This window comes from Canis lupus, chromosome 24 (genome assembly GCF_003254725.2).
Source record: "Canis lupus dingo isolate Sandy chromosome 24, ASM325472v2, whole genome shotgun sequence".
NCBI classification, from domain to species: domain Eukaryota; kingdom Metazoa; phylum Chordata; class Mammalia; order Carnivora; family Canidae; genus Canis; species Canis lupus.
In genome coordinates, this window is record NC_064266.1 from 17,803,269 (window position 1) to 17,826,628 (window position 23,360).

General features: G+C 54.7%; 2 protein-coding genes across 7 annotated transcripts in view; both read left to right on the forward strand.

Moving 5' to 3' along the window:
- SIGLEC1 (sialic acid binding Ig like lectin 1) overlaps positions 1-7,834 on the forward strand; it is a 30,947-nt gene extending 23,113 nt beyond the window's left edge. For 4 of the 6 annotated variants that reach the window (XM_025469429.3, XM_035706100.2, XM_025469431.3 and 1 more), the window contains one exon: positions 632-1,974. In XM_025469429.3, the coding sequence (XP_025325214.1) occupies positions 632-739 (108 nt within the window). In that variant the 3' untranslated portion in view covers positions 740-1,974. Of the gene's footprint in view, positions 1-631; positions 1,975-7,581 lie in introns of those variants that run through there. The other 2 variants (XR_004809217.2, XM_025469430.3) reach the window with 1 other exon arrangement.
- ADAM33 (ADAM metallopeptidase domain 33) lies at positions 768-22,960 on the forward strand. Its single transcript, XM_049100776.1, has 23 exons — positions 768-774; positions 8,761-9,552; positions 11,743-11,822; positions 14,050-14,126; positions 15,862-15,940; positions 16,141-16,217; positions 16,303-16,492; positions 16,934-16,999; positions 17,084-17,155; positions 17,335-17,501; positions 17,586-17,670; positions 17,745-17,887; positions 18,399-18,576; positions 18,689-18,778; positions 19,011-19,206; positions 19,316-19,424; positions 19,514-19,712; positions 19,805-19,882; positions 19,962-20,070; positions 20,150-20,297; positions 21,591-21,682; positions 21,876-21,950; positions 22,220-22,960. Exons 1-22 carry the CDS (start codon positions 768-770, stop codon positions 21,911-21,913), a joined length of 3,072 nt encoding a protein of 1,023 aa, XP_048956733.1. The 3' UTR covers positions 21,914-21,950; positions 22,220-22,960.
- The last annotated feature ends 400 nt before the right edge of the window (positions 22,961-23,360 follow it).

Sequence of the window (23,360 nt, forward strand, 5' to 3'; positions counted from 1 at the left end):
TAGAGACTGCTCTCATATATAGAATGGCCCCTGGGACTAGCTGGAGATTGGATAGAGAATATAGAGAAAGAGGGGCCCCTGAAAAGATAGGGAAGCCACATTCTGAATGGGGTACATATCAGTGCCATGCTTGTCTCAGGGGCACTTCTTTAGGTATCCTGCAGGCCAGGGTGACTGTTGGGTTCTCTATGGGACCTGTTGGCTGGGTAACTGGGGCAGACATTCCGAATGTAGCCGCTCCCAAGACACATCTTGGAACAGAAAACCCACCTGTGTTTCAGGTTCTCTCTTCCCCACTCCAGAGTCTGCCCACCACCTGGGCAGGGGTGAAAGTCTGTTTTCCCTTCCCTGTGATGTGTCCCCTTCTGCAGATCATCCATTTGGTGGGTCAGGGCTCATAGCCTCATTACCAGCCAGGCACATGCTCACTAATCCTATTGGGACCCCTACCCAAGGTTTGGGGTCTGGGAGACTGCCCTCCAGAGTTAGAGGTCAGACAATGACCACTCTCGGAGTCATCCTGTCACCAGGATTTTCTCTGTGGGAAGCTCATTAGTCCTGATACAGTCACATGTGGGACCTTGTCCCATGCTCTGCCCCTGAACTGACCTGTGGTGCTGTCTAACCTCAGGAGGAGGAGGTCACCAGAATCTCCGATGACTTGGGCCTCGTGAACAAGGCAGCATTGAGTCCCGACTGCCTCTGTGAAAGCAACTCTACATCATCTGACTTTCTATGACCTGGCTCCAAACCCCTTGCCAAGAAAAATGGGCGGTGAGAAGTGGAAGTGAATCCTAATTTACCCAGGAGAGTGCTGACCCTGGGGGACTCTGAGGAGAAATGAACTGGCCATGTTGTCTATTTCTCTTTTCCTTTTCTGATTCCTCTCTTTATCTTCCAGTGGACTTCCCCTCACATCTTCTTCCTCCAAGTCCACCCTGGACTTCTTAGATGGATTAGAAAAGGAGAGGAGCTTCCTACATCCTCACAGGCTGGTCAAAGCACTCTGTATTAGCTAGAGTAGAAGTTAGGCTGCTCTAAGAAGAGACCAAATACAGTAACTTCAACATGAGGGAATTTTATTTTTCTCTCCCATACTAATTTGGGTATGCTATAGTAGTTTAAGGTGTCAGAATTTGAGATCCTTCTATTTGATGTTTCTCCACCCCTGAAATGTTACCTTTGATTGTGAGGTTCACGGTTGGCCCCCCACTGTGTTCACATTTCATCCAGCAAGAAGTGGAAACCATGTAAGTTGAAGGCACACTGATTCCCATTGTGGACACAATCCACAACTCACCAGTCATTTCCAGTCACTCCCCATTGGCTAGAATTGAGTCACGTGGCCACCCCAAAGCTGTAAAGGATTCTCGGAAATGTAGTTTTTATTCTATTTACAAAGGACTCCCAACCATGGCCTCAACCCTGAGACTTCTGACATTGGTGAGGTTGCTGCCAGCAGGCTACATTTTTAGTGCCCATCTACTGAAAGCCAGGACATGTCTCTGGTCATTCTGTTCTTGGGTTTCCCAGAGGAGGTGGTCCCTCTCACACATTAAGGCTGAGGAAATCAGGATGGTTTGGTGGTCTCATCAGTGATCAAGTGTGCCCCCTCCCTCTCCCTCGGGGGCTTGTGTGCCAGAGGCTGTTAAGCGGAATGAGGGTCACAAAGAAGGAATAGCTTGCTCCTGTGAAGTCAGTGCCTGAGAGGAGCTAGTTCTTGGGTGGTCTGGTTACTCCCATCCCAGCCTGGTGGCAAATGATGGGAGGAGCAAAAAGCCTGCCTGGAATTTGGGAGAGTACCGGGGAGTTGTCAGAGAGGCTCACAGATTGGGAGGCCAGGTATGCTCCATGTAATCACAGCCAGTGAGCAGCTTCCTGGTCCCAGGTCCCATTTCTCATAGTGCCTGATTGCCAGACTCTTCCTGGGAGCCTGTCTGGCATGTCCTTCCAATAAACAGCCATTCTGTGGCATGACTGGAGTGAGTCTCCTTCTCACAACACAAACTGCCGCCTGCCGTGAACACAGATCTAAATGTGAATGCAGCTCCTTCTGGCAGACTGCCTGCCGGAACTGGCCAGCAAGTGCAAACGACATGACATGTGCCGCAAACTATCTTGCACTCAAGAGATTTGTGCCCCTTCCTGCTCCTTGAGGCTCTAGGTGTGGCTCACCTCTTCTGTCCACATGACCAACACCCTGCTTGGCATGCAGTACGTGAGGTCTTAGTAAGCACTGATTTTCTGCATTTGTTGTAGAGTGAGGGGGTAGAAAGTGTGCACTAAATCCAGAGGTGGGACAGAGAGAGAGCAAGCCAAATGCAGCCAGATGTTTTTAGGCTGTCCAGGGAAGAGATGGTGAGGGGAGGATTGCATCTGTGCATCTCCACGGAGGCATAGGTCCACCTGGGATTGGAAGGTTCTCAGAGAGGTTAGTTGTGTCCACCCCCAGAGGTACAAGGCCCTCAAGACTTTTTTTAAAAGATTTTATTTATTCATGAGACACACACACATACAGAGGCAGAGACATAGGCAGAGAGAGAAGCAGGCTCCCTGTGGGGGACCTCCATGAGAGACTCGATCCCAGGACCCCAGGATCACCCCTGGAGCCAAAGGCAGATGCTCAACCACTGAGCCACCAAGACATCCAGCACCTCAAGACTTTTTTATTTTTTTTATTTTTATTTTTATTTTAAAAATATTTTATTTATTCATGAGAGATACACAGAGAGAGACAGAGACACAGGCAGAGGGAGAAGCAGGTCCCACGCAGGGAGCCTGATGCGGAACTCGATCCCGGGACCCCAGGATCACGCCCTGAGCCGAAGGGAGGTGCTTAACTGCTGAGCTACCCAGGCATACCTCAAGACTTTTTTAAATGATTTTTTTAAAGATTATTTATTTATTTATTCAGAGAGAGTGAGAGAGAGAGACGTGGAGACACAGAGGGAGAAGCAGACTCCATGCAGGGAGCCCAACCTGGGACTCGATCCTGGGTCTCCAGGATCACACCCCGGGCTGCAGGCGGCTCTAAACCGCTGCGCCACTAGGGCTGTCCCCTCAAGACTTTTTTAAATAGACTTTTAATTCAATGTGGCATGCATACAGAAAACTGCATACATTGTAAGTATACAACTCAATGACTTTCTAAAAAATGAAACCAGCACCCAGATCAAGAAACAAACCATCACCAGCACCCCAGAGTCTCCCTTGAGCACCCTGCCAGTTGCAAGCCCCTCCCTGAGTTAACTACTCTCTTAATATCTAATACCATAGATTTGATTGGCCTCTTTTTGAATTTTATTTTATTTATTTATTATTTTATTTTATAGATTTTATTTATTTATTTATTTATTTGAGAGAGAGAAACCACGATCAGAGTGAGGGGTGGAGGGAGAAGCAGACTCCCCACTGAGCAGGGAGCCCAACAGAATGTGGGGCTTGACCCTGGAACTCCAGGATCATGACCTGAGCTGAAGACAGACACTTAACTGAATGAACCACCCAAGCGCCCCTTGAATTTTATATAAATAGAATCATATAGGGCAGCCTGGGTGGCTCAGTGGTTTGTCGCCTGCCTTCGGCCCAGTGATCCTGGAGTCCCGAGATCGAGTCCCACGTCGGGCTCCCTGCATGGAGCCTGCTTCTCCCTCTGCCTGTCTCTGCCTGTCTCTCTTTGTGTCTCTAATGAATAAATAAATAAAATCTTAAAAAAAAATAGAATCATATAGAATGCATGATGAGTTTGGAAAACTGTCTGACGTAATCTATTAGAGCTAAAATACTCTTGCCCTATGACCCTGACATTCCACCCCAGGGTATTTTACACAGAAGAATTAAGGGCTGCGTTCACTGTGAGACTTGTAGGAAAACGTTTATAGTCACCCTGTTGTGGGTCACTCTTCAGAAGGAGTCCTGTTTACACATGGTGAACGTCACCCATTACGAGAGCACTTCAAAGGTTTAACTCTCATTGGCTTGCCTTCTTCCCGGGACACTCTCCAACGTTCCTCTGGAGAATGACTCTAGCAAGCCACTCGAGAAATCGTCTTTCCCACAGTGGCTACTTGTAGGATCCATCTTCCTTAACTTTGGTTCAGTGGCCCCACCCTCTCTTCTGCAACCGCCAAATAAATAGTTGCTCTGAGATTTCTGCAGAAAATTCCTCAGATATATTTGGGCATAGCTCATCTGGATTGGGGAGGCGTCCACTTTGCAAGGATGGCTCCAATTCCCACATGGCTCTTAGGCTACATGTTCATCTTCTTTTATTAGCACTGTCTGGGTGCCCAATCCTGTGCCAGGCAGTTAACAAAGACAGCCCCAGACCCCATGGAGCTCAGGGTCTGGGGAAGAGAGACAAGGAAATGGGCAGGGAGAAGTATATGCAGGGAAGAGTGACCAGGCGTTGGGTCAGAAAGGACCCCCTTGACAAAGAGGCACCAAAGCCTAGATCTACAGTAGGAAGAGGAGTTCACCAGTTTGCTATTTTCTCCCCCAGAGGACTGGGCCCTGCCTCCCACACTGTAGCCTCCCACTGGTGTTCAGAGTCTGGCTGCTCTGGGAGCCTGCTCTGCTTTCCTGACCCCCAGCTTATTTAAGGCTCAAGCCACCTCCAAGTCTTCACCAGGTCCTTCCAGGCTGAACATTTGGTGTTGTCCTGCTTTCCTAATCTCTGGGGCTTTCTTAGCTGCCTCTCTCTTCTTCCTCTTCAGGACCCCTTTACCATGGTGAGGACTATGTCTCCATCATTTCCCCTTCCTCACGATCCTTTTTTTTTTTTTTTTTTTTGGAATCTCTTGTTCTCCTGGGTCAAGATGGAAGCCTAGATGTCTCGTCCACCCTGATTCTTCCCCAAATCCTCCCTAAAAGATCACAAAATGGATCCAGGGTGTGACAAAATGCCTTGTTCTCTGCCCACCCACCCCCAACCCCTGCTCATGTAGCCCTTGGATCAGGGAATTCTGTGCTGGGAGGGTGGCCTCTGCTGCTAGCAGCACCTGTGGTGAACCCATTTCATCATCCACAAAGGGAGGAGTTGATGTCTCTCCAGCCTTGCCCACATGGGAGCCCCAGCATGACCAAAGCTGTCTATGTCTATATTAGGTCTGGTTCCCCAGCATGAAGTTTCATGTGCAAGCGATGTCAGGCTGTGCTCCAAGGGGGAATCAGTAAAGGGAGCAAGACAGGCAAAGGCAGGAAGGTGAGGCCACATGCATATAAATGTCTATAGCAGCACTTTTTTTGTGTGGCAATGCTCTGTATTTTGTTTTTTAAAAATTTAATTTAATTTAATTTCAATTAATTAACATATAGTGTTTTATTAGTTTCAGAGGTAGAGTTCAGTGACTCATCAGTTGTGTATAATATACAGTGCTCATTCTATCATGTGCCCTCCTTAATGCCCATCACCCAGTTACTCTATCCCCCACCCCTCCAGCAACCCTCAGTTTGTTTTCTATGCTTAAGAGTCTCTTATGGTGTGTCTCCCTCTCTGATTTCATCTTGTTTTATTTTCTCCTCCCTTCCTCTATGCTCCTCTGTTTCGTTTCTTAAATTCTACATGAGTGAGATCATATGATAATTGTCTTTCTCTGATTGACTTATTTTGTTTAGTATAATATCCTCTAGTTCCATCCAGGTTGTTGCAAATGGTAAGATTTCTCCTTTCTTTCTTTCTTTCTTTCTTTCTTTCTTTCTTTCTTTCTTTCTTTCTTTCTTTCTTTCTTTCTTTCTTTCTTTCTTTCTTTCTTTCTTTCTTTCTTTCTTTCTTTCTCTTTCATTTTTTTATGGCTGAGGAATATTCCATTGTATATAAACACCACATCTTCTTTATTCATTCATTTGTCGATGGATATCTGGGCTCTTTCCACAGTTTGGCTATTGTGAACACTGCCACAGCAGCATTTTTTGTTAACATCTCAAAACTAGGAACCACCCTAATGTCCAGCAACAGTAGAATCAATGAAAAAAATGTTATATTCACACAATTGGGTGCTAATTAGCAATGAAAACAACTGAACCTAAAGCCACACACAACAGGCTGAATGCATTTCACAAACTGTGAAAAATATTTGCAGCTCACACTCCAGACAAAAGAGGAATTTCCCTTATAAAAAAGTTCCTTCAAGTTGTTACAAGAAAGATCAACAGCTCAATAGAAATATGAGTTGTGGCTGTGAACGGGCAATTCAGGTAACAGGAAATACAAATGGCTCTTAAATGTTTGAACAGTTATCCAAGCTCACTGCTAGGAGAAATGCAAACATAAGACTGCACTTTCACCTTCAGAGAAGCATAACATGGTTTGAGAACTGTGTTGGTAAGGTTGTGGGCAAAGAAGCACTCTAGATGTTGCTGGCGCAACTATAATTTGCACAAATTGTAGTGCAATTTAAGTGTATCCTCTTAAATCATAAAAATACATATCTTTTGACCCAGGAAACCCATTTGTAGGAAATTATCTCACAGATGAGTTTGTGTATAAAATTATCCATCACCGCATGATTTGCAAGTAGCGGAAGGGCTGGAAACCATTTATATGTCCAAGAGGGGACTATACGAACAAGTGGAAGCATTCAACTATAGAAAAACAGTGGGGATGCACACCCACTAGAATAACTAAGATCACAAAGGCTGACAACACTAAGTGCTGGTGAGGATGCAGAGGAACTAGAACTCTCCTACAATGCTGGTGGGAATGCAACATGGTGCATTCACTTTGGAAAATAGTTTCTTTTTTTAAAAGATGACTTGTTCATTCATTCATTCATTCATTCATTCAAAGAGACGCACAGAGAAAGGCAGAGACATAGGCAGAGGGAGAAGCAGGCTCCCTGCAACGAGCCCAATGTGGGACTCGATCCCAGGACCCTGTGATCACAACTTGAGCCAAAGGCAGATGTTCAACCACTGAGCCACCCAGGTGCCCCTGGAGAAGAATTTCTTTAAAACTTAAATATGTCCTTGCCATGTGACCCATTCGACTTCTGGGTCTTGACAAAGGAGAAATGAGAAACGAAAACATCTATTCATACAAAGACTTCATAGCAGCTGTATGTAGAAGAGTCTCATACCAGAAAAGAACCCAAATGCCAAACTGGAGAATAGAGAATCCCTGCTCCCCTCAGAACATACTTGGCACTACAACAGAACAAATTACTGATCACGAAACGGTGTAAATGAATCTCAAAAACAGAGAGGAGGAAGCCAGACATAAAAGAGTACATGCTTTATGATAACATTTATATGAAGTTCTGGAAAAGGCAAAACTCATGTGTAGGCACAGAGCACATCAGTGGTTTCCTGGGACTGGGAGTGGGAGAGAGTGACTGGGGAGAGACACAGGGGAACTTTTTGGGGGTGATGGAAATTGAAGCCAGCATCCACTTCACCAATGCAGAAAGAATGGTCACTAGAAGTCCTATTGTCTCCAGGCATAGCTGGGTTAGACAGGCCAAGGAACCTGCAGGAATTCAACCCACTAGCTTCCAAGCTTAATTAATCAGCATTATCCTAAAGATATTATCACTGGATGTACTTAATGAAACCTCTATCATAAAGAATAAATATACTTTTCAGATTCCAAGTTGCTTGAGATGAAAAAGACTTCCCAGAGGACCGGACAAAGTTGCACCAGAACACCTGCTCACCTGACCTCATGGGCCTCCAGTCAAAGGCACCCACCTTCTCAAGACACCCCTGTCTCCCAATTTTGCACTTAAACACTTTCACTTGCAAGCTGTTGGGGAGTTTGGGACTTTAGAGCATTAGCTTCCCGTTCTCCTTGGGTGGTGCTATACCAATAAATCGCCTATCCTTCTTCCCTGCAAAAGCTCAGTGTCAGTTTTATTAGCTCACTGTCCAGAGTGTGGACAAACTCTTACTTGGTTTGATTACAGCGGTGATTACAGAGGCATATGAATTTATAACATTCATCTAACTGGACACTTAGAACAGGTGCACTTTATTGTATGTAAATTCTATCTAAAGCCCAAAGTAATAGGATAACAGTAACAACCATAAGGCCACTCTAAACGCACTGATATGAAGGATCTGCAAAGTGTAGTAAGTGGAGGAAAAAAAGTGCAGAGAAAAGTCCCCATCACCTAGCCTGCTATGCAGAGAAGTGCTAAGAGAAAAAATAGGTCTGTATTGTCTTGCGTGCATAAAATAATCTAAAGCCTACACAAGAAGCTAAGGATAGTGGCTTCGCGTTGGTTGGGGGATGTGGGCTGAGAGGATGGGCAGAAAAGGCAGGGCTGACCGCTTAACATCTTACGGTATTTTTAATGTTTGAATCAAACTAACAGAGGTCTCCGTCACTGCAGGAACTCTCCTAACTTGACCACCGCATTTGTTCTCAAAAAACAAGTAGATTTGCCTAAAATTAACAACCCTCCTGGGGCGCCTGGGTGGCTCATTTGGTTGAGCGAGGAACTCTTGGTTTCCACTGAGGTCGCTCTGTCCAGTGGTGAGGCTGAGTCCAGGCTCCTCTCAGCACGGAGTCTGCTTGAGATTCTCTCTCCCTCTCCCTCCCCCTCGTACTTACCTACCCCCTCAATTAATTAATTAATTAACTAATTAATTTCATTTTAAAAAGTTAACATCCCTCGCTATCAGAATCCTGGCTACTCTCCGAGCTTAACTACTCAGTACACAAACAAACCTTTAAAAGAAGAAACAGATGTTGCCAGAGAAGAAAGTATCCCCCGCAGTCTGGGAGTCTGCGGCTTTGCGCAACTCTTCGGCCGCCGCCAGGGCCCAGGGCTACCCCCGCCCCCGCCCCCGCGCGCCCCTGGGCCGCCTCACCTCTGCCGGGACCGAGCCCGCAGCGCGGCGGCGCCCCCGCCCCCCTCCGCGACGCGGGCACCGGGGCAGGCGGCCACCGCCACGCGGACGCGAGCCCGAGACGCCGCGGCACCTGCCCCTCGCCCTCGCGGGTGCCCGCCCCCCGCCCGAGGCATCTCCCGCCGGGCCCTGGCCGGGCCCCCCTGAGCAGGACTGGGGGCCAGGCGGGGCAGAGGTCCTCGCCGGAGACCGCGGAAGGGGGCGCTCCCTGCGCAGACCCGAGCAGCCGCGGGGGGCCCCCAGCCCTGGTCTCCCCCGCACCCCGTGGCCCTCAGAGGCTCCTCCGAGGGGCCCCGCCCCAGCCCCACTCCACCCCCGCTCCGCCCCCGCGAGGAGAGGGCGCTGAGACGTACCGGCGGCCGGCGCGCGCGGGTCCCCGAGGGGCCGCACGGATGCAGCGGGGGCTCCCACCCTTGACGGCCGCGGCGGCCCCCCGAGGGCGCACGAGGTCCGGCGGCCGGGCTGCGGGGCTCCGTGCGGGGCGGCGCTGGGGGGTCGGGAGGCGGCGGGCGGGCGGCTCTGGGTGTGGGTCGGCCGGGAGCCAGCCCGGGCGGAGCAGGAGCCGGGAGCGGCCGCGTGGAGGCCGAGGCGCGCACAGCTGTGGGCCGGGGCCTCCGAGAGCTCGAGGGTCGCGGGCGTGGCTGTTGCTGCTGCTGTTCCTGAGGCTGCCTTTGCCGCTGCGGGGGGCCCAGGCGTTTCAAGGTGAGTGCGAGGCGCCCCGCGGAGCAGGCGGGGTCGCTGTCAGGGGGTGGAGGGCCCGAACCACCCGCACTCCCCCATCGCCCCCCACCCCACGGGGACTGGGAGGCCGGAGAGGGTCTCTGTAGGACTTGCCCAGGGACTCTCAGCTGTACTTGGGCTGGCCTTGGGGCCCAGACTGACACTGCGCAGCTGCCACAGTGGCAATGGCAAAGCCATGGGGGGGTGGGGGGCGGGAGTGGGAGGGCCGCCTCCGAGCAGCTGCCCAAACCCCTCTGCCAGGGTTCTGTGCTCTGACCAGCCCCAGACCCCATCCATCAGTGTGGGCTTTCCTGTACCTCCATCCCTAAGATCCAGCCCATTGGTTCCCTGGAGTCCTTGCTTTGCCCTCAGACTAGGGGACCAGCTGTGGCCTCTACCCTCATGCACACTCACCCTCAGCCCTCAGCATATCCCAGGGCCTTGGGACTGTGTGTGTGTGAGTGTGTGTGTGTGTGTGTGTGTGTGTTGTTGTTGTTGTTGATATTGTTGCCTTGTTTGGAAAGATAAAGAAGAAAAAAAAAAAGGAAAGATAGAGAAGGGCGCTTCAGACAGAAGGGGCCCTGGGATAACCTCCACAACCCTGTGAGTAGGAGGACTGACAGAGTCCTCAGTCCTGTACAGGAAGTGCCTATGGAGGGACTGGGCGGACAGCTGGGAGGAGGCAGGAATGCCCCAGGTGGGCTGGGCACCCTGGGGGCTCTGGGTTCCAGAGCACTGCTGGGGTTACCCAGTAGGGAGACCTGTTCTGTTCTGGGTCTCACTGGAGAGGGTGAGATGACAGCCCTCATGCCTTTGGGGATGGCTTCTCTCTCCTCCTAAGCCTGGGGTCAGGAGAAGTGACATGATCCCTGGGAGGAGTGGAGAGGGGCTCTGTGCTTCCCCAACACCACAGTGGCTCCCCTGGTTTCCCTAACCCTCATCATCACAGCTCCAACTCTGTCTCCTTCTCCCTCCTCAGGGGTGCCATGAAGAGAACCCCAACCCTCACACACACATACACACAGGCACACCCTCCCCTCCCTACCTGGGAGGCCTAGGGCCAGCAAGAGGTAGTTCTCCACACCCAGTTAAGTCCTCTCTGGACTGGTTCCCCCCCCCCACTTCCCTCTCCTCTCAGATTTACTCAAATCCCTCCCCAACTGTGGCAACTTGCTCATCCAAACAGGGAGGGCTTCCTGGAGGAAGAGGACTCCTAGAGCAGCGGGCTGCTATTCTGGGTCTTTGTTGATGGGGTTTGGGGGAGAAGACGGGGGTAGAGAAAGGAGCTGGGGTAGCCTGACAGGAGCTGGGCCACTTCCCAAGTCAGCCATCTCAGCTTAGGGTCAGGGCTGGGTGGGTGCTGGGGAGCTGTCAGTTCTGGGAGCTGGGCTTGCTTCCCTTGGGATTGTGTCAGAGGGCAGGGAGGGCTGCCTATAGGCTCTGGGCTGCCTGGGGCCTGCCTCCTGCAGGGCGGGTGTGGTGAGAGCTGCTGGACCCACTGTGGGGTGGGAGACTGGGAGCATTCCAGGGGAGCATTCCAGAGCCTTCTGAGTAATGCTTGGCTCTGGTACTCCTCCAGAGCCCCCCTAAGCATACCCGGCCTGGGAGCACACAGGCTCTGTCCCCCAGGTCTCTCTCCACCTTGAAGAACCCCGGGAAGGGGCTGCTGACCTAGGGTGCCTGGAAGTCCTGCTTCCAGCATGAAGCCCCCAAGGGGAGCTCTGGGCAAGGTGGGCCTCCTCAGACATCTGGCTGTTGTTTTTCTCATTTGGCGAGAAGACACAAGCGTCCTCTCTACACAGATCGCTCACCCCAAAGGCATCTGCTATCCAGACTAAAAATACCCAAGGCTGCCTTTCCTCTTCCTTCCCTTCTGCACTAGGGGCCTTGAGTTCTTCTTTGTGACCTCTGACCCCCAAGCCTCCCCCAGGTCCGTAGGGTTCCCACTTTCCCCAGCTAAGCTATCCTTCCCAGGCTCCCCTCTCTCCCGTCACTTCCCTGGTGGCTGCTCAGTTCCAGAGCACTGGGTGCCCCATAGGTGGCCACCCTTCTCCAGGCTACACTTTTGAATATTGGAGTCACCCGTCCCACCTGGCTGGTGTCTTGCAACCTCTTTCCTCCTTCATCCCCACTCCCCTGTGTTCCTCATCTTTTACTCTGTCCTTTCCCTAGGAAACAACCCTGGAGAGCCAGTCACCCTGCATTGGATCCTGGATGGACAAATCCGAAGCAAGGTCACCTGGGAGGAGCCGGTCAGTGCCAGGTTCCCCTTCCCTCTGCAGGGGCCCAGGGTCTCCCAGCCCCTTGGCCCCTCCTCCAAACTTCAGCATGGCAGTTTGGCTGGGGTCCTTTAGGCCCCTTTCCCGGAGGGCTGGCAGGTGGGGGTGGGGAGATCTCTCCATCACATGAGCCTGCACACATGGAAGTCATTTTCAGGCTTCTTCCCTCACATCCCTCTGCTCCCTCCATCCCAGAATTATCCAGGCCACCCCCACCCTGCCAGGCAGAGGTGAGGCCAGAATTTGTGGGGCTGAAACTTTTCAGGGACCTCTTAAGAAAACCCCAAAATATCTCCTTTTTGCAAAGTTTAGCAGAACATGTTACCCTGTGGACATATGGTGCCCTCCAGGAAAACTTCAGCCTCCCTGGCTCATGCAGAATCCACTTCCAGACAGGGGGCACTGATCCCTCTCCTAGTGCCCCCAGGTGCCCCTGATTTCTCTTTTCCAGGATGCTCTGACTCAGCTTCCTGCCAACACCCACCCATCATGCACTTCCGGAATAACCATGTCCCCAGCTGTATGCGTCACACACCTGTGCTACAAACCAGGAGGCCCATTTCACAGAGGGGCAAACTGAAGCTCAGAGAGGTTGCAGAAAGGGCCCAAGGTCACACAGCCTGAGACCGGGACCCCAGAAGCCCATTTAGGTCTGAAAGACTTCTAATCATTGACCAATGTCCCCCAAATCTAGAGAGCCATCTTCATCCTGAATATTCAGGCTAGAGAGGACAACCCACTGTCCAAGCCAGCAGGGAGGAAGGCAGGAGAGCACCGTGGAGAAGGCTAGAAGGCCCCCAGAGGCCCAGCAGTTTTTAACCTGGAACCCTTACTGCATCCCCCAGACCCTCAGGGGCCCCCATTCAAGTAGTCAAGCATGGTGCTGGCTCCAGCTCCAAGTGGGTTGTCCTGGACATCACCAGCAGAGGGGAAGGCTGGGTGCACAGGCTGTGGTCACACTGACTGTAGACCTCCTTTCCAGGCCAGCCTGGGCTGTGATGAGGAAGCACATCCCAGAGGGCCTTGCTTTTTCGCCTGCCTCCAGGAAGCCTGCCAAGATGAGGACAGCAGAGTTGAGACAGGGAGTCCTGTCCAAGAGGCAGGAAATACCCACACTTCACGTTAGGGATGGGGTGCAGAGTGAGCAGCAGGGTCACCAAGAGGGCAGGAAGCAAGGACAGCAGGGCTGCAGAAGGAGAGAAAGAGGGGAGCCTGGGCTGGGTTTGAAGTAGGAGGAGGCTTTCCATCTGGGGCTGCTGTTTGTGCTTGGTGCAAACCTTTCTCCAATTAAGTAAGTGGTGTTCTGGCCACCTGAGCTCATGCTTGGGGGCCTTAGTGGTGGTGAGGGGGTGTCTCTTGGCTGGGGTGGGGAGTTGTCTGCTCCCTACCTGCAGAGAAAAGGCCCCCCCAAAGAATCTGAGCCCCTTGGCCTGGGGCCCAGCCCGATGCATGGTGGGATAGAAGGGAAGGGCCAGCGTTCTGGAGACACGCAGCTCTCCAGCACGCTCCTGGGCCAGCTCCAACTCTGGGCCTCCAGCCAGGCAGAGTGGACAAGGCGGGGCAGATGGGGCATTCCCACAGGGTGGGAGAGGCAGAGAGGCTAGCGGGAGGAGAGGCTGGCGGGCTGGGCCGTCTAGCTGAGATGTTTTCCTCGTGGCCTGGAAAGGGGGATTAATGTTTATTTCATGGGCTCAGGGAAGCAGGTGTGGGGCAGGTCTGCAGGAGGCCAGGGAAATTTTCAGTTTGCCAGAATTGTAGGAGGAGGGAGTAAAGTCTGAATTCTATGGGGAGTGGGAGCAGTAAGATGCAGACACAACATATTGTAAGGACCGAGCCCACCCAACCTCCCTCAGCCATCATCTTCAGAACCCCTCCCCACTTGGAGGAAGCTTTCTGGCTGTGAAACAGGAGGGTGGGCCAGAGGAAGGGCCCAGGAACGCAGGGAAACTTTCTGGGACCCCTTGTCTCATCTCTTTGGGGACGCAGTGTTCACCCAGCAGGCCACTGTCAGATGGCTGTCGTCAGAACCAAAACCGTCCTGAGTCTGGGACTGTATTTGTCTGCATGTTCTCTCCCCCACACCTGCCCATACCCTCCGTGGCAGATGGGGAGCCTGCTGCTCCTAGCCTCCTGTGCTCTCCCTTACCTGCCAACTCCACATCCCATCTGGCCCCTCAGCCCTGCTCTCCTTCTTGCCCAGGTCTCGAAGCTAGACACAGGGCTGGTGGCCGTGGAGGCTAAAGGGCAGGAGCTCCTTCTGGAGCTGGAGAAGAACCAGTGAGTACCAGGTCAGGGAGGAGGCTGGGAGCCTAGTACAGCCTCTGCCTGTGGTGCGGATGGGAATCAGTGCTGGGGGCAGGGACTGAGGGAAACATGTGAGCGAGGCTGGAGGGGGCCCTAGAGGCAGAGACAGAGGTGACAGGAAGGGTCATACCAACACATGACCGGCTCCCTCAAGGCTGAAGTAGGCTGCTGTGGGGCACACCCCTCATTCCAGCCCCAGGAGCACCTTGTTAGCTTCCTGACAGAAATGAGTGAGCATCACTCAGTGGGTGCTCACAGGGTGTGCTGAGTGAACGAACAGATAATCCAAGATGGATTCCAAAGATGGGTAAGTGCTCTGGGCTGAAGAATAGCAGGGACAAAGGTGCTGTGGCTATCAAATCAAGACACATTCAGAAGGCAGCAATTTGTCTGGCTTGCCTGGAGGGTCTCCATCTGCAGGGAAGGTAGCAGCAGGGAACAAGTTTGGGAGTCCCTGTAGGGCCAGATCACAGAGGCCATTTTAAGGTTGAGTGTCCAGGGTGGTGCAAAGCTAAAGATTCTGAGCTGGTGAATGAGCAAGCAAAGTAGGGCTGGGTGGGGTGCGTGTCCAAGATGGAGCATGGGGTCTGAAAACTATCCAGATGGAATTACCAACAGCTATTATTCATTGAGTGCTTGCTTCATTGAAGGGACTTGTTCCAAGCACTCTACACATGTTGACTTCTCCCCCATGGAGCCAGATGTACCAGGAACAGACTCTAGTTCCACCACATCTAATCATAGTTCCTCTGGGGTTCAATGTCCCCACACATGAAAGGGGGTGACCACATCATCCACTCTTCCAACTGAGTGTGTGTGGGGATAGGGGAGCCAAGCTGGAGAAGGTGAAGGAAAGACTAGGAGGTAGAAAAGCAGGCATCAAAGCTCTCTGAAGTGTCTGGCAGTAAAGAGATCAAGGGAAGATAGAGGTCGAGGATTTTCTTTACAGAAGAGAAATTGACTCATGGTTGATTCACCTTGGTGGGAAGGGAGAGATGGAGAAGGAAGGTAGAATCATTACTAGAGTGGGGGCTGAAGAAAGTGGGGATGGGGCAGGTGGGCAGGCAGGAGCAGCTGTGGGCAGGTGGGGATTCTCTGGAAGAGTGGGATGAGCATCACTGAAGGATAGTTGGGGAGATATATGGAGTCTAAGGGCCAGAGAAGGCCTGAAGGATCTCGGAGGGAAGAAAAAAGAAGAGAGAGGGTTGATCAGATGCCCACCGAGGCTGAGCATAAGGTAGGGCCACTTGGGGAGGTGGAGGTCACTGCACTTCCCTGGCTCCCACCTCCTCCTTGGTGGGATGCACTTCCCTGGCTCCCACCTCCTCCTCATTGGTGTCTCCTGAATCCTCCCTCCTGCCCCTCCCTAGACCTGTAGACCCAGCCACCTATCACATGCCCCACAAGGAACGGCAACTCTCCCCATTCCTGCTCCTCCGGGGTGCTTCCCACACTCCCACTTCCCACAGCTCTGACATTGCCAAGGCTCCTTCTTGCCCTCCACCTTTTTCCCTAGCCCAGGGTTTTTCTGACCTGGGCAACACACAGTGACTCTTGTCCCTTCCCTAGGATACATTTGGGTGCTTCTGCAGTGCCCTGTGCCTCACTCACTGAGCAATTCAATCAGCATTCAGGGAGGAGGGCTGGAGGACATCCTGGAAGAATTAGGTGGGCAGAATTAGGTGACTCCTACAACACCCCCTCCCAGCAGGCTGCTGGCCCCAGGATACACAGAAACCCACTATAATCCAGATGGGCAGCCAGTGGTGCTGGTCCCCAACCACACGGTGAGATACTTTCATGGGCTCTGAGGACAGGGTAAGAGGTGCTGGGGAGTGAACTTCCTGAAGACCTTTCTACCATTCCTTTCCCATTCTCCTCCTGTTCTTAAGGAGAGGCAGGAGCCAGCCCCCCCACCATGCCCTCTCTCTGGCCCCTCCCAGTTCAGCCCTGGCTGAGCTTTGGGGCTGGGTCCCTTGCTCTCCAGGACCACTGCCACTACCATGGGCACGTGAGGGGCTTCCCTGACTCCTGGGTAGTCTTCAGCACCTGCTCTGGGATGAGGTGAGAAGTTCTGGGGGAGGGGGCTGGACCTGGGGCTGGAGAGACAGTGCCCTCACACCCTCCTCTGCACTCCTCTGCACCCCAGAGGCCTGATTACACTGGGCTGCAATGCCAGTTATTATGTGCATCCATGGTCAGCTGGAGACTCTGAGGACTTCATCACTCACAAGATGTTCCAGACCCAGCAGCTGCTTAGCTGGAAAAGGGCCTGTGGCCACAGGGATGCCAGGAACAAAGGGGATATGGCCAGCCTTTCTCGTGCCACTCAGATCAAGGTCAGGGGCACAGATAGGGGGTGGGAATGGGAATGCAGTATCCATAGCCCCCCAAATTGGAAGAGAGAGGAATACACAGTCCCAGTTCAGGGCCTCTGATCCTGATATTTTTATTTGGAGGCTGAAGAAACACATTCTAGCAATTTTTTTTTTTTAAAGATTTTATTTATTTATTCATGATAGTCACAGAGAGAGAGAACGGCAGAGACACAGGCAGAGGGAGAAGCAGGCTCCATGCAGGGAGCCCGACGTGGGACTCGATCCCGGGTCTCCAGGATCGCGCCCTGGGCCAAAGGCAGGCGCCAAACCGCTGCGCCACCCAGGGATCCCCCCATTCTAGCAATTTTTAAAGTTAGCTTTGTGCTTCCTGGGAATTGGGGTTAGTGGTCAGGACTCAAGCCCAGCAGCCTGCCACTGAGGGTCACCCTTGCCTCTCCCCAGGAGAGGCGGGAGGTCCGCAAGAGCCCAAAGTTCCTGGAGTTGTACATAGTGGCTGACCACACACTGGTGAGCCAGCGGCCCCAGGGGGTTGGCGGTGGGATGGGGCTAGTGCAGCCTGTCACACCCTCTTATGTCTGTCTGCCTTTCCAGTTCTTAACCCAGCACCGGAACTTGAACCACACCAAACAGCGCCTCCTGGAGGTGGCCAACTATGTGGACCAGGTTGGGGTGGGCAGGAAGAGAGCCCTAATGGGGGTGACTCTGACATGGGCTGGCAAGTCCTAGCGGGATGTGGGAGGCGTGGGCATGAGGACAGGGATGGGAGCAGAGAAGAGAGGGCACTACCACGGAGGCGGACGGCACGGTGGCACGTCTTGTCCTCCCCCATGTCCCGTCCACAGATTCTCAGGACTCTGGACATTCAGGTGGCACTGACCGGCCTGGAAGTGTGGACGGAGCAGGACCAGAGCCGCGTCTCGCCGGACGCGAACGCCACGCTCTGGGCCTTCCTGCAGTGGCGCCGGGGGCTGTGGGCACGGCGGCCACACGACTCCGCGCAGTTGCTCACGTGGGTGCCTCCGAGCCCACGCGGGGCCCTCGCCTGGCTGCCCAGAATCCTGGCCCGCCGGGTCACGCTGCATCCCGTCTGCAGGGGCCGCGCCTTCCGGGGCGCCACCGTGGGCCTGGCGCCCATCGAGGGCATGTGTCGCGCCGAGAGCTCGGGAGGCGTGAGCACGGTGAGCTCCAGCCGGACAGGAGGGGGATGAAGCGGCCCCGCGGCCCCGCAGTGACCATCCCCACTCCCTCCCAGGACCACTCAGAGCTCCCCATTGGCGCAGCAGCCACCATGGCCCACGAGATAGGTCACAGCCTTGGCCTCGGCCACGACCCTGAGGGCTGCTGCGTGGAGGCGGCGGCTGAGCAAGGCGGCTGCGTCATGGCTGCGGCCACCGGGTACCAAGGACGCCGCGGCGGTCGGGGTGGGGGGTGGGGGAGGCTCGCTGGCCCCGGGGCCTTCCTCGGGGGCCTTTCTTTGGGAGAAACGCTCATCCCTCTATTTCGTCTTCCCTAAGACGAGGATAGGATCATATCCCCCTCGAGAGTGCTTTATAATGCTTAGAAGGAGGAAACTCGGAAAAAGTGGATTCCCAAAAGTATACGGGTTACTTCCAGAACATTCTAGCGAGGATTCTCCACCCCCGGGAGTCACCGCTCCCAGGTCGCGATTCGCCCTCCTGGGCAGCCTGGTCCTGGCGTCACACCCTCCCACCGCCGGCTCGCCCCGGGACTTTGCGCAGGTCACTTGCCCTCTTTGGGCCCTGCCTCGAGGGGATCCGGGCCGCCTGTCGCTTAGGCGGTGTCCGCGCATCCAGGGGCTGGGTGGCCGAGCACAGCGGGTAGTGGTGGGAGAGGGCCGGGGTGAGGTGGCGGTCCCCGCACGCCCGACGCCCTTGCCCCCTCGTAGGCACCCGTTCCCGCGCGTCTTCAGCGCCTGCAGCCGACGCCAGCTGCGCGCCTTCTTCCGCAAGGGGGGCGGTGCGTGCCTTTCCAACGCGCCGGACTCCAGGCTCCTAGTGCCTCGGGCGCGCTGCGGGAACGGCCTCGTGGAGGAGGGCGAGGAGTGTGACTGCGGCGCCAGCCAGGTCGGGTCCGGGCCCGAGGTTGGCGCCCCGCCCGCCCCCTCCCCCTCCCCCTCTCCCCGAGGTGTGGGGCGCGGCGTCCTCACCTGGTCCCACAACCCCTTTTCGGCTCCAGGAATGCCAGGACGCCTGCTGCCTCGCGCACAACTGCTCGCTGCGCGCGGGGGCCCAGTGCAGCCACGGGGACTGCTGCGCGCGCTGCCTGGTGAGGGCGTGGGAGGCTGGGGTGAGGTTAGGGGGCGCTCGCGAGCAGGCCTGTCGGCCTTGGCTGAGGGGCGCGCTCGGGGTCCCGGGCGAGTGCGGGCTCTGCTCCGCCCCGGGGGCGTCGGCCTCCCGCCTGGCCCTCCGGCTTCTGAACCGCGCTACCGGGGTGGATCTCTCCCTGTCCATTGTCTCTGTGCCTCGGCCACCCTCCCTCCACCCGGTCACCTGCATAGCTGAAGCCGGCCGGCGTGCCGTGCCGCCGAGCTGTGGGCGACTGTGACCTCCCAGAGTTCTGCACCGGCGCCTCCCCCTACTGCCCCCCGGACATTTACCTATTGGACGGCTCGCCCTGTGCCAGCGGCCGGGGCTACTGCTGGGATGGCGCGTGTCCTACACTCGAGGAGCAGTGCCAGCAGCTCTGGGGGCCTGGTGAGACTACCGGGAACACCCGCACCATCCTGGGATCTGCGCTGTTTTCTACTCTAGAGAAGGGGGGGGGGGGACTGAAGCCAGCGCGGTGTCGCCCATGCTTCCTCAGGCTCCAGCCCAGCCCCAGAGCTCTGTTTCCAGATCGTGAACTCGGCGGGAGACGCCCACGGGAACTGTGGCCAGGACGGCAAGGGTGGCTTCGTACCTTGTGCGCCGAGGTGGGGAGTGGAGGGGAGGGAGAGGAAGCTGGGTAGGTTAGGGCAAAGATACTTCTCGCTGTTTGATCACCCTGCACTCTCCTCCCCAGAGATGCGCAGTGCGGGAAGCTGCAGTGCCTGGGAGGGGAGCAGCACCCACTCCCACCACACACGGTGCCCGTGGACTCCTCTGTTGGGCTAGGCAGGGAGGAGGTGACCTGTAGGGGAGTGTTCTTGCTGCCCGGCGTCCAGCTGGACCTGCTGGACTTGGGCCTGGTAGAGCCAGGCACCCCATGTGGACCTAGAATGGTGAGCCCTGCACATCAGGCCCTCTCTAATGCTTGAGACCTCCAGGCCTAAACGTCACTCCCCTTACTGCCCAGTGCACACACTGCCCATAGGTGTGCCAGAACAGGCGCTGCCAAAACACTACCTTCTTGGAGCTGGAGCAATGCCTGACAACCTGCCATGGTCATGGGGTGAGTGGCCAGAAAAGTGATTGGGGGGGTGACCTTGAGGTTCCTTATCCCACGGGATCCTCCTTCTCCTTCCCTGTAGGTTTGCAACAGTAACAAGAACTGCCACTGTGCTCCGGGCTGGGCTCCGCCCTCCTGTGACAAGCCAGGATTTGGTGGCAGTGTGGACAGTGGTCCTATGCAGCCTGAAAGTATGTCCATGGGGCACAAGTGGGGAGGGACTGGGGTGGTGTACCTGCTAAGGACTCAGCCTTACCCCACTGTCCGCAGACCACAAGACCTTCCTGCTGGGGGTAATCCTTAGCTTCCTGCTGCCTCTACTCCCAGGGGCTGGCCTGGCCTGGTGCTGCTGCCGGCAGCCCAGATCCGGTCTCCAGCAATGCCTCTGGGGCTTGAGGAGGGATCCCTCCTGTAGCAGGTATGCTCTGAGCCCACTCCTGTGGTTCCTGCTCTGCAGAGCTCTGCTGGGCCTGGGGGGGCTGGGGTGGGGTCCTCAGCCTTGTGCCCAGCTGCACAGAGGTGGGTAGAGGCAGTGGAAAGGAGCTTTGAGCAGGCTACCTTGGCCTCCCAGTGGATCCGATGGTACAGATCCCCGTGGGGCCTTCAACCCCTCCCCTTGACTGTGGTTCAGCCCCTCTTGTCCACCTCTTCTTTTTCTCCTGCCAGGGGGCTGCCTCACCCTAGACTGCCATTGACCTACCAGTTCATCGTGCACTTCTCGCTCCACTGTGCCCTTCAAGACTTTCCTAGCCTCTCATGACTCTAGCCCTTTCCTACTTCCTCTGCCTAAATCTCTTCTGTACACCTTTCAAGTCCCTAAATGCCCAGCACCTCCTTCCACTCCGTACCGCTGCTTAGGGATCGCTGGCTGCCCTTGTGCCAAGGGCCTGCCCCTTATCCAGTTCTCTGTGAGCCGGCAGGAGGGTCACATAATACCTAAGCATGGCTGCTCTACGCCTGCCCCTTCACTGGGGTGTTGGGCAAGGGAGGCATCCTATGGCACAGCTGACACAGCCTGGCCTTAGGGGTTCTCCGGACAAGCTGCGGGAAAGGACAGGGTTTGGGCTGGAGATTGGACAGAGGGCATCCCAGAGAGGGGCATGTCACCAGCTGGGTCCCAGGTTCCAAGAGGGCTTTGACATGATGAGCACCGATTGCAGGCGTGTGGGGGAGGAACAGGGTAGTCAGAATCTACTGTGTCAGCATAAGGGGGCTTAAGAGGCTGGGCAGGGTCGGGGGCAACCGCACACCATCACTACGGCAGAGTGTCTCGAGGACAGTAGAGACTGTTTCAAGAAATAGCAAGGGAAGTGGTGAGGCACTGGGACGAGGGCAGCTAAGTATGGCTGGGAGTCATCCAGGGCAGCAGGGGCCCCCAGTGGCAAGGGGCACAGGTACAGCTGCTACTGGGGAGGAGGTCCACCCATCTTTGGAACCTGAGTGATGCCACTCTCTGGGGGGTGCCAGGATGCTGGGGTGATGGGAGAGCTTGAGAGAAATGTCAGGGCCAGAGAGAAGTGCCTGTGGATCTGGGAGGGCAGGAGTTGGAACTGGAGCCTGGAACCCAGGGGTCTCTCTCCCAGGAGGGAGCAGGAAGGGAACTGAAGGGAGTGACATGGAAGGGTAGAGGCTCATCCATGGCAGAACTCGGGCTGGTACGCCTGCTCAGGACCGCTGTTCCAATCTCCTGTCTTCTTGCCCTGCTGCTCAGGCCCAAAGATGGCCCAAATAGGGACCGCCCCTCCAGCAGCATTCACCCCATGGAGCTGGGCCCAGCAGCCACTGGAGAGCCCCAGCCTCTGGGTGAGTGAGGCACAGGGGGAGATGGGGAGGGAAGTGAAGGATGGGCTCTTGCCTTCTACCTCCTTCCAGATGGGCCCCCCTCCTTTCCATTCAGCACCCAGGTACCTTGAGGCCCCGAGCCCCACCCTGCCCCACCCTGCCCCAGGGACTCCTGCCGATGGTCACAATATTTGTCCCCCACCCATTGCTTCAGACCTGGAGAACTCTGCCAGAGCCCAGGAGCCACCTTGAGAAGCCTCTGCCTTGCTGCTCTGCCTGCAACCACAAGGTAGGTGGGGCCCTCCCCACCTCACCCACCCACCTCTGTGATGGATGTCCTCTTGTCTTATCTCCCATCCCCTACTCTGAGGTTTCTGAGCTTGGGTTATTATGCAAATGAGATATGACCTGTGGAAAAGCTGTTGTCACAGAGACCAGATGCTGGAAGCCCCCAGGGTGGGAGAGAGAAAAGTTGTATCTCTTTCTGGGTCACTGGCCCTCACTGAGAGAAGAAAGAGGGTCCCAGGACTCAGGGTGACCCCTCCTCTTCATTTTCAGCAGGTCAGGTCCAGAAGCCAAGATCCTGTCTCTGGTGAGAGGAAGCTCCTGAGATGAGGATGCTTATAGCCAGTCGCCTACTGACAGCCTATCCAGGGACTTGGTCTCCCAGGGGCACAGTCAGAGAGTCAGACCTCCTGCACTCTTGCAGCCTGCAAATTTCTGCCCTGCGTTGAGCTTACCCTATCTACTCCAGGACCCCAGAGCCTTAGCAGAAGGTGCCAATGCTATCCCCATTCCTTAGGACTAGGGGATCCAGCCCAAGAATCTATCAGTCCCAGAAACAAAGGTCATGTAGTCACTGACCTCCTATCACCAGGGGAGGCTAGGTCATGCTGGGCATCAGGAGAGGCCTCTGTCCAGGGAGGCTGGGTGTCTCTGCTACATGTGCTTTATATAGACCCAGCTCTGTAGAGGCCAGGGACTATTGGACCAGAAGCCTGGGCTCTGGGGGCCCTACATTTCAGACTCAGTCCACTTCCCTGGAGCCTGGCCTCTGCAAAAAAAAAAAAAAAAAAAAAAAAAATCAAAATCCTTGGGACTCCCCTCCCTCCCCTTTCCTGCTTTGGTTTGTCCCTTGGACACTTCTTCACCATCACCCCTGTTCTTGGTCCTCCACTGGAGACTTTAGAGGAGTGTTGGGTCTGCTGTAGCCCCCTCACTCTGGACACTACTCAGCCTCTCCTCCCTTTCTTGGGAGGAGGCAGAAGGAGCTGTTTTAAAAAGGACACCAAAATAGAAGCCTCTGTGAGTCTTTTCTCTATACAGATTCAACCCCATGGGGTTCCCTGAAAGTCCCAGGGGTGGTAGTTGGTGGGTGGAGCCTCAGATGGCAGCCAGGCCCCCTGACGTACCTGGGCATAGGATGGTGTTACTTAGCTTGAATGATCCCTTTGCTCCATGTCTAATGCCTCCCTTGGAGATTCTCAGAAGCCACTCATTCTCTTCTGTGCTTCATGAAAGAATTGCTGGGTGACCTTCTGTATTGGTCAGCTGTTGCTATATAACAAAACCACTCCCAAAACATAGTAGCTTAAGACAACTAATTCTGTGAATTAGCAAATTAGGTTTAACTCAACACGGGGTTCAGTTGGGCTCATATGTTTGCAATCAGCTGCCGGTTGGTTGGGCAGTTCTGCTT